Here is an 11319-nt window from a genome sequence, read left to right on the forward strand (position 1 = left end):
TATATATATATATATATATATATATATATATATATATATATATGTGCATTTGAGATAAAAAAAAAAGATGTTCTTTGTCTGCAAATATGTTCTAACCAGAACTCCTCAAGTGGTATAGATTTAGCTTCATCTCGTTCAAATTCTGTTAAAAAAAAAATGAAAAAAAAAAATCTCCTCTTGATCACATTTTGCTATCTGATTGTTAATCAATTAATCCAAATAATAATCAACAGATCAGCCACACACTGTATTAATAAGCCTAGCAGAAAGGGCTGAATGTTTCACATGTTGATGTCAGAAGTATTTTTTAGAAGCAGATGCATCATTTTCAAAAAACAACCAAGCGTTTACTAAAGAAATGCTGTTATTGCAAATTAAACAAGCGGCATCTCACACTATGACTAACTCACCACTGTTTAAAAACTTTCACCAGGACAACAGGCTCAGTAACAGAGCAGATACATGAAAAAGTATTTGCTCCTTGACAGATTTCCTCAAATTTTCCTGACGCATCTAAATGTTTCAGATCATGGTTCATCAAGTTTTAATAAAAACCAAAGAGAGCCTGAGGAACTCCCAAAAGCATCTTTCAAATAATGATTTCATTAATTAGGGAAAGAAAGGTATTTAAACCAACATGGACTTGTGTAAAAAGACACTATGAAACCAGAAGGCATGTCTACTTTAAGACTGAAGAACCTAAACTTGTAACGTGTGAAGACGACGATGGGGGGGAACCTGTGAGTTCTTACGCGAGGAATGCGCTTGGAGGGCTTTACGTTTCTGAACATACCGAACATGACTCCGCAGCCGGCTCAAACAAAAGCGTGTCTGCATCAGATGCTGAGGCTCTCCAATTCACACACTTGTATTGTTTCCAAGGAAATTTGCATTTTAGATTAAGTGGTTTGACTGGTATATCGCTCTGCTTCTCAACATCGTAAACAATGCGCTTTGCAACACATCACACCTCCTCACCAGGTCGTGTCAGTAAAGCGTCTCGCTTGTTATCACGGTCCTATCTGATGCTCAGCCAGATGACTGAGACACGGTCAAAAACAAAAACGCTGGAGGTTAAATGCAGCAGGGATAGATGCGTGGGTGGTACCCATATAAGTATGTGGGTGTTATATGGGTGGGGTGTAGGTACTACATACGCATGTGTGGGTTTTTGGGTGGTAGGTGTTAGATGTAGTTTTGCTGTTAGATTGAAGTTAAAGAAAAATACTGCGAACACTGCTTATACTGTACACATCAAACCTTTTGAAAACAGGAGGAAACGCATACAATGCCTTGCAAAAGTGTTTATACGCCTTCAAATTTTCCTCGTCTTCTGTTTATCGCTACATCTACAAGCTCTAATGCAGCAGAAATCCTTCATGCAGAGGGTAATGAAATATGGAGGACGAGTTTACACACAAGAATGTCATGTTTTAGACCTAATATGATCGTAAGATGAAGACAAAGGTGTCGGTTTATCTTAAAGTTTTATTATAAATGGTGCTTCATGATGACAAACATCCTTTGTCATTTGTACCCTTAAAAATTATGATGTCAGCTTAAAAAGACAATTTTCAGGACGGTAACAAAAAAAAGAGAGAGAGAGAGAGAGAAAAAAAAAAGGACTTCTTGCCTCCAGCAGTAAAACGCCTGTTTTAAAAAAGGTAAAAGCAGGATTTGAGGCACATTTTAAGACCTGTAAAAGTAAATAAATATAGTACTGCATATATGTGGGATTGTAAAAATGTTCTTTTTGGTGTGGTTATGTTACCGAGGTCTATGAGGATGGCGTGCTGCTGCGAGGTGAGTTGCTTCAGCAGCTCTTTGTATGGAGTGTGGTTGGAGGGGGGCCGAGAGGGAACCGTCTGCCGGAGCAAATACTGCTCAGAGAGGAACTTCCAGATCTCACCTCGATGCTGCCTTGGCACACCTGTCAGGAACAGGCAGAAAAACGATGCTTAGATTTGGGACAAATGTGCCTAAAAAAATGGTAATAAGACAAAGATTTGACATCAGACTGTAAAATATGGTTTATGGCCTGTACTTGCATAGCATGTATATAACACGACTGAGATGAGCAGAGCAAGATGTAATTTCCCCCCACCGTCTTTCAGAAAGTATTTTGAAAAAGTTGCCTTTATTTTAGTCATTCCTTTTGGGAATTGACCTGAATTCAAAGTCCAACTAAATACAAGCTGTAAAACATGCTTGTAAAACAAGATAGTAGGCCCTTGGTGCGCTGACATCACTCTGAACTATGCAAACCCTTGGAGTTGCACCACTAATATCAGATATTATTGCATCTAAAGGAAAAGATTGTCACATTTGGTGAAGTTTTGTGACTTCTTTAAAATCAAATTACTCGTTTGAATTTTATATTAACATTTATCGTTTCTCTTCCTAAGGTTTCCGCAGCTGTGACGCATGAATTTAAGTCCACCACTGCTCAGATTAGTTTTAATGTCAAGAGATAATCTTCCTAATGTTAATAGAAAATAAATAAGTAAAGAATATTCTGATTTTGCACAATGGACAAAACAGAGTGCTGACTCCCAGACAGCTAAAGGTGGTAAAAAAAAGAAAAAAAAAAAGGAAATGTGTAAAATAAATGAAAGGTAATTGTCACATAAGTGATAACATGCAGCCAATTAAGGCTTTTAAGCAAAACAGAAACAACTTTCCAAAACATAAAGGGGTCAGAGGCGAGCCGTACTTTAACCAAGTCTCTGACTCCGACTGCACACCTCACCACTGTCTCCCCGTCTTCATTCATATCCTTTACAATCCCACATCATCTAGCAAAATATGCTATACAAAATATAAATCGACAATATTTAGAATTCAATGTATATAAATACTGTAGTGTTTTTCTTTTGCTAATGAAGAAAATAATGTTTACCATGTGGATAGCTTTAAAAAACGGTGCTGAAGGTATGAATGCAGATGAATAAATGTCTAGAACTCTGCTGCCTCCTGGTATGTAGAAAACAGAAACTCTAAATCTAAAGTGACTCAGATGAGTTTCGAGGAGAAGAGAAACTTAATCAGCACGGCCCTTACATCACATCTAGGTCAATATTTGCAAATGTTTGCTGATTTTAGGGCTGAACAAATAGTTCCACGCAGCACTGCTGTATGCATCTATCTGAGAAGCCAAACGAGTACCTTGTGCAACTGCGGCATGTATGGTCTCTGTGTCAAATTTGACTTTTGTCCTGCCAGGTGTACTCAGGAGTTTCTCCCACACCACAGTGACCTCCTTCAGGCATGGAGTGATTTCTTCATAGTCCAGCTTCAGGCGCTTGTTCTGCAGATCGCTCTCTGAGGCTGTGGGGCAAACACAAAAACAACACAGGTAAAGATCTGAATATACCAAACCAGTCAGACCAATGCTTTAATTCAGACATGGGTGTCTGTGTTGTCACATGATCACCTGATAGGAAATATTTGCTACCTTTATGTCATTGGAAGAGTTTATAATCGCCAGCTGGAGTAGTGGTGCAAATATATTTTCTATCCATGTTTTTATTCATGATTCAACAATCGGTGTGAAAAAAAAAAAAACAAACATCCAAGATGAAAACCACTGCTGACCAAGAACACAAGGGTCCAAAACCCATCTTGATGATCTCCAACAAAACGTTTGATAGACTGACATGTAAAAAAAGCGTAAATATTTTGCATGGTCCACTTGCATCTGGAATAAATTTATCCATAATTTCAGAATCATCATTTAAAACTCCATTTAGTCAGGTTATATTAGTCTGATATATCAGTAAATCTTGTTTTTCTTTACAACCCTGCCACACATTTATTAATTTCTTTTTCTGACCTCATCCCTCTTTGGCTTCACACTTAGCATGACAATAACACACTGTTATTTATTAGAAAGCTCTGGGCGGTGGCTGCAAAGCTGATACATGCCACATCTTCATAATTAGAAGGTTAATTTCATGCATTCCTGTGCAGAAACATTATTAAACAGCCATGCAAATGATTTTTTTCTGCAAAAGTTGGATTCAGTAATATTATACTTCGGATATCTGTAATTTTCAACAAGCAAAAAACCAAAAAAAAGAAAAAAAAAATTAATTCCTGTATGTTATTGAGCATTAGAGTCGTCACTATAGGTAGATGGCTACAACCTCTCCCTGCTGAGGGAAATTCATTTGCATGGTGTAACCGAGCCCAGAAATGTGAGATTGAAGCAACAACGGAAAACAAAACAAAAAAAAAACAACACACACAAAACTGTGATTTCTGCTACCATTTTCACAACCCTGATCAAAGAATTTGAGGAAACACCCAACACCCCTCTCTTTTTTGACCGCACCCTTCCTCTCTGCCTCCCCAGGTTCTTCACAATTCATCTTTGCTTCTGTTTCTTTCTGCTTCGCTCTCCTCACTCAGATAATTCCACATCTGTGTCAATCATGAGCCGTGCTCTCCCTCTTCCCTCCTTCCCAGTCATGTGCGGCGTACGCCCAGTGACCGCCTGTGACTTGGCCGGGAATCCGGAGGAGTGATATGAGCACTTTGGGACAGGATGGAGACAATGTAGCGCGTTGCATTACAATCTGTTCTTTTATATCTTCCAGGAAATGGAAGGTATTATGGCATCATCATTGCATCACAAAATTGTAGCCAAAAACATCCAGAGACAACTGAAGTTACACCACAACCACTTTGGTGGGCTGCTTTTAACACAAGCAACCAAAAATATGCAACAAGTATATTAAGTGCCGGATTCAGAGCATTAGAAAGTTGAAATTGTTTTTCTGAGCCTCAGTATTTTTTCTCCCACTGATTTGTGATGTACAAAAACTAATAATCAATAAAATACACAATAAAAATGCCATGCAGATCTATCTGTTGAGTGAGGTCAAGCTTAAAATATCATGAAGACTTGAGCTTCCTACAGAACCACAAAGATGTGAGAAAGCTTAAGAAAGTAAGAGGGACAGTAGATGGGAAAGAAGAGAAATATGTGACAGAGAGATGGATATAACTTTTAAAACAGAACATAGAAATAAAGTGTGAATATAAGGACATTTTTCTGCTCTATTTTCTTTTCCTAAACTTATCCAGACTTGTAAAATATCTAAATCAAATTCCAAACTTTTCAAAGCTGCAAAGGAATGCTGATTATAAAGTGAAAAATCAGCAGTCAAAGAGAGATACGTAATGGAGGCGGCCTGGAAAGCAAAGAGGACAATAAAGAAATAAAAAAAAAAAAAAAACTGGAAGGAGCTGGTGGTTGACACACCCAGAGCAAGAATAGAGGCTGTCTGTCTTATCTGCCTTGAGCAAGCAGAATCAAGTCCATCAAGACTCGCTCTTTGGCAGCAGCCCAGCTGGCATGCAGTGGCTCCACCTTCCAGTCTCTCCTAGCCTCCTACTCTCTGGTTCGTTCTCTTTCTCTGCTGCCGGAACACTCCGCCTTTGATAACACAAAACAAGACAGGATACCCCACCCAGGAGCTGACAAAGATCCACACATAATGAAGGAGAGACGCACACATGCGCTTTCATAGTTACCCAAAAACAGGGCAGACAGACAAACTGAGCTGCACACAGACTAACGGGCAAGAAGTAGGACACAAAGGTGGAGCTCCAAAATAAGAAAAAACAAACGAGCAACTCTGCCGGGAAGATTCAATGTGGTAAAAATACGAACATGGGCAAATTTGTTAGCTTAGAGAGATTCAGCAGGACTTTTTTTATTTTGATGATAACACACCAATATCTCCGACTCCACCCGACTGCGGAGGTGATCATTTCTATTTGCGCGATGGGTGTGTATCACTTAAGGGTTTACAAGTAAGACAGGTAGTTATGGCAATGACAAACAGCTACTTGAAGTGTAGCTCCATGCCAACTCGGTCATCAAAGAGGTGGAGCACCTGGCACACCCTGAAGGTTTAGTTCCCGGTAAACACATGCAAAGTCACAAACAAAACATAATATGCTCTATTAATTTGAGGTTGTGGCAGGCCCTACACGAGAAAAGGTGTGTCCTTAATTACAGAATCTTATTTAATGCACATCTTAACAGGCTATGCGTCATAAAGAATAACTTGTTTTGACAGAAAGAGTGATAGTTATTTACAAATGAAGCACTGACCACTTAAAGACGCCGATACTGTAAAAATATTTCGTTTAAATAGATTTTGGTATTTAAGATGAAACAATATTTTTTTTGGCACATTTTGAGCTGCTGACGGGAGATGGTTGTTTATGATGCCTTCACTGATTACAGTTTTGTCATTTCCAGCCAAACAAGTCAGGGAGAACCGAGTAGAAAATCTAGAAAATCTGCCGATTCTGATCACCAGCCCATTTCTCTGTGTATCTCATTACGTTTATGATGATAAATTCATAATTTCAAATCCATTAAAGTTTGCGATGAGTTCATATTGTTAAGTTTGGATATTTAGCTGGTGTTACTTCCAATAAAAAGGCCAGAATTGTCTCTACATACAGATTCCCTCCTCAACACCATGTGCTGCTGTATTTATGACACAGACGTGTAGAATTTTTTTTTGCAAATCTATGAGCAAATATCAAAGTAAGTTTTGGTTCGTTAAGACAAATCCAGAGTAAACAGGTACCATTTAACTTGTCCATGCTTCCATCTCACCTTGCAGTTTCTGGTTCTCACTCTCCATTCGCTGCAGCAAGATCTGCTGTAGGATGGCCTTCCTCCACAGCTCCCTCAGCTCCACTTTGCTCCTCTTCGTCCCCTCCTCTGGCAAGGCTCTCATGGTTGAATCTCCATTACCTATCCCCGACACCTGGCCCACACATATCAGACCCCCATCTAGGCAGGGATCCACCCGCTCTGAAATGGGAAAACAAAACGTATGTTTAGAAAATATAGCTTTAATTCTGGAATCAAAAATAATGTGTGATCTTAGTTTGTGATTTGAGCTGCAGTCATTATGCAGCTTAAGTCACCCAACAAATACAGTGTAGTAATGCAAAAATCCTAGAAGTCTGGTAACTTTCATACCAGTCAAACTGTTTGGATTGTGCTGAGAAGTTCTACCTTTAGACACTGTGGTGGCATTCAACAGGATGCATGACTTAACAGTTTTTACATTAGTGATGTTGGGAGACGTCAATCTTCTGTCGTTTCGGACATTTCGAAACATCTCTAATTTCTGTAACTTTGTGCTTTTGCATCGGACCTCTGCACTACTACAGAAATAAAATCCTGTAGATTTCATTGCTGGAAAAATGGAGCAAACCAGAATTTTTATGTTGCGCCATAAATGTAAGTGACTGCAACTTTAAGGAAGTAGAAAACTGCACTGCTAACCATTTAATAGCTGATTTGCATCTGTTTATTGACCCACCTGTGTGATCTGTCCTCTGGAAAGTGGTGTGGTTGATTTACCTGTGCGTTTATTATTTACAAAATCTATATGTTTTGAAGAAAGAAAAACTGATTCCGGGGTGACATGTTTAAAATCAAAGAATCAAAACATGAAAAAAAATAAATAAATAGAGTGATTTACAACTGACGGCACAAGTGAGTAAAATTTGGAGCATGAGGATAAGCGGAAGCAGAGGGACGCTTAAAAAAAAAAAAAGGCAAAAAACCTGTGCTGTTCAGAGGAGGGACATACCAATTATCTAGATAGTGCTTCTGTTTTAGTTCTTAGGAAAATCATGATCAGTTTGATTACCTTGGCATCCACACGCACAAACAAGTATCCGCACACACACATATCTGCCCGTGCTAGATAGGTATGCATATTTGATCCTGATCTTTTTATAAAGTTCTTCTGAGGAAAAAAAAAAAAATGCAAGACAGCTTTTTGAAAAAAATAAAAAACCTTGGCATCAAGACAAACCTTGATGCCAAGGCATTAATAGACAAACAGGATTACAACTGTGTACTCTGTGCCAGGTTTACAATTTATGCACAGTTATCTCTTTATGTCTGAGTCAGAGAGTTTCTCAGACATGCTGAAACCAGCCATCACTACAAAGAATTATAGCTCTGCAGGTAGAAGTAAATGCGCAGACTGATTCAGGGGTGATGCAGACGAACACACGAATTTAGATAAAAGCTATTTAGATCTTTTGAGAGATATAGAGGTATACATTTCTTAGACAAACTCAGACGGCGACACTGTTGCAACAGAACCTCTGTGAGGAGTGGGGTGTGGAAAAAAAAACAAAGAACTTCATAGCTGGAGGCTTGCCTGCATTGAAAGAAAAAAATAAATTGCATAGTTTTTCTCATCCTAATTTACCCTTTATTGTTAAAGCTGTGTGTATGCCTGAATACAACATAAAAACCTCTCACACCCATTCATTTCTGCAAAGTGGCACACAGGCAATTTCCTGGGCAAGCAACACTGCTAGAACTTTGTTGAACACACACAAAACACACAAAGTGGGTCAACAAGACTGGTGCTTTCCTCTGGCGCTGTCTGTGTGTGGACTGTCAACATGACCTTGAAGTACCACCATCCCATGCCAACACACACTCTCTAGACACATCCATGAGCTCACAAAAACACATCCAACTCAGCGCTGCATTCAGCCAGCACAAAGTCCTTTGCAGTGACCCGCTAAAAGCTCTGTTTTTTCTGCTGCTGACTCAAAACGAAATAACGAAATGTTTGGTTCAGATCTTTTTATTCCTGCAGACAGACGTCTTCCCAGCTCCTTACCGGTTTCATTAGAGGAGGGAGGCGTAATGAACAGAAAACAGGCGCGCCCTCCCTACTCCCTAATGAACAGCAGTGGGATGGCAGATAAAAAGGACACAATAGTCCCACATTCCCCAACGTACTCACTAGATAAAGTTACCTCCCCAGAGAAAATCCCTGCGTGGGTGAGAGTGGTGGTGAAGACATGAGGGGGACGTTTAAAGTCACGACTAAATCTGATGATAGAAAACTGTAATTTCTACACATCGAAGGTTTATCAGGGCTGTGAGAAAGTGAGAGAGAGCTAGACTTAAAGCAGACAACAGGAAGGTTGTATATTTTACAGCAAAGTTTTTGTTTTATCCATCCATTTTCTTTACACCCTTGTCCCTTAGTGGGGTCGGGAGGGTTGATGGTGCCTATCTCCAGCTATCGTTCCGGGCGAGATGCGGGGTCACCCTGGACAGGTCGCCAGTCTGTCGCAGGGCAACACAGAGACAACCATGCAAACACACACTCACACCTAGGGGCAATTTGGAGAGGCCAATTAAACTGATAGTCATGTTTTTGGACTGTGGGAGGAAACCGGAGTGGAAACCGGAGTACCTGGAGAAAACACACGCATGCACAGGGAGAACATGCAAACTCCATGCAGAAAGACTGGGGCCGGGAATCGAACCCAGAACCTTCTTGCTGCAAGGCAACAGCTCTACCAACTGCGCCACTGTGCAGCCCTCCGTTTTATCCATTGGATTTTTTTTTTTTAAAGGGACATGCTGTGTTTGGACATGTTGACAGTGAGATTGGAGAATATCAGGAACGCATAAAACTGTTACACTAATACACTGGAATCACAATATCAATTACGAAACTTTCTTTGAATTATCACAAAGCTCCCAAGACTCTCTTTGAGCATACAATACAATACTACCAAAAACATCTAGCAAGGAGATTCTCTAACAAATAGCTCTTAAGCAAACCTGAAAAACAAAAATCAGGATTATTTAACCTCGGACAGTCATGGCTCAGAATGTGCATGACGCAGCAGAATCCCATCTCTTCTTGTTGTCATAATTACATGGTTGTGACTTACTTATAGTTACTGTGTTTGTTTGGTAAACACAAACTAACGTGAAAAGATCAACACCACGGTCTTTGCCATCTCTAGCAGGCATAAGAAAAAGTGCTTAAATGTGCTATTTTTGTTGCAAGAACAATATTTATGGCAATGTGCAAATTCAGTTAGAGGTGACAAAATCTGTCACTGTCCAGCTGTTTAGACCAAACTCAGCTTAAGAACATTACCTCAACTGCTTGAGCTACCAGAATATATTTTTTCTGTGTGTAATCTGATCTTAATAATAATAAACATAGGATTTAATATTATGCAAGCCAAAGAATAAAAAGTTTAGTGTTTCCAAGGATGAGTTGCATACATTTCATTGTGAACAAATTCTGCGACAGGTGATCGATATTGCATGATATTAAACAAATTACTTGCTTAAGATTAAGAGAAATACTTTAACAGAACAGTGCTGAAGTAGCCTGGGGTTTGACTGCGCTGTCAAATGTTCTGCCTGACTGAAAAATACAAGACAGAATTGTTGACTTAACCGCTGACATAAATCACCTGTCAGCATTTGTTTACAATAAAACGTATTCAAGTCATCCTTGGAGACACTAAACTTGTGTCATTTGTTGGGGTGCATGCTTATTAAACTCTTTGCTTTGATTATTTTAAGCATAAATTGTGCATAGAAAAATACATTTTGGCAGATCAAGCAGTCAAAAGATTAATGTTCTTGTACAGAATACATACAGGGTACCTGTATGCATGCATAGGTACCCTGTTTAGGTTTCCAGTTTGGAAAAGTGGAGTTTGAGAATAAGAATGGAAAAACGAAATGTGCATGGAAAACGTAAATTTCTCATACTTTATTCCTTATTTTATTTTCTGAAAGGTAATTACTTTCATCAGATTGAGATTTTTAATAGTTTCAACATATTCTTTCAGTTTGAACCTTTGTTTCAAGGAGAAAAAAAGAACAGACTGATGAAAGATGAATGAATTTGATTATATGAGATTTGAGACGTGAACATGTGTGCCTTGCAGGGCATCATGCTAATCCTATAATTCATATAAACCTTTCAGATATTAAGTGTAAGCTGCTGGTTAGTCTCAGCTTTATCCACTCTAAGAAGAGCTTTGTTATTAAATGCGCTGGGTTTACTCAAGAGTACGAGTCTGATTAATGTTTCCTGTAATTTTCCAAATGGAAATTTTAACTGGTCAAAGTTTATGTAGTCCTTTACACCAGTACTGCAGGACAAAGTACCAAAACAGTAGAAACTGTGCTTCTTTATGAATTATATTTTAGGAATGGGTATTATAATATCATTTATTTTGATTGAGTAGGTAAAAATAATTAACATTTTGATTTGTTTTGCAAACTATCAAATATAATTGATGATGTTTGCTAAACGTCAAAGTGACCAAAATCTGGGCCGGATTGTTATTTTTAACATGAATTAATTTGTCCACTTTTTTTTAATTATTATTTAATTTTTTTTTTTTTGCTTAAACAAAAAAAAAAAAAAAAAAAAAAAAAAAAAAAAAAAAAAAAGGGAAAAAAAAATTTAAAAAAAAAAAAAA

General features: G+C 38.5%; 1 protein-coding gene across 6 annotated transcripts in view; it reads right to left on the reverse strand.

Moving 5' to 3' along the window:
• tbc1d1 (TBC1 (tre-2/USP6, BUB2, cdc16) domain family, member 1) overlaps positions 1–11319 on the reverse strand; it is a 57250-nt gene that overhangs the window by 14028 nt on the left and 31903 nt on the right. For all 6 annotated transcript variants that reach the window (XM_015032374.1, XM_015032375.1, XM_015032376.1 and 3 more), the window contains 3 exons: positions 6641–6841; positions 3166–3327; positions 1772–1930 (listed from right to left, as the gene is read on the reverse strand). In XM_015032374.1, the coding sequence (XP_014887860.1) occupies positions 1772–1930; positions 3166–3327; positions 6641–6841 (522 nt within the window). The remainder of the gene's footprint in view (positions 1–1771; positions 1931–3165; positions 3328–6640; positions 6842–11319) is intronic.

The sequence above is a fragment of the Poecilia latipinna genome, unplaced genomic scaffold (assembly GCF_001443285.1).
Source record: "Poecilia latipinna isolate Pla-1442-1.1 unplaced genomic scaffold, P_latipinna-1.0 Scaffold237, whole genome shotgun sequence".
NCBI lineage: Eukaryota > Metazoa > Chordata > Actinopteri > Cyprinodontiformes > Poeciliidae > Poecilia > Poecilia latipinna.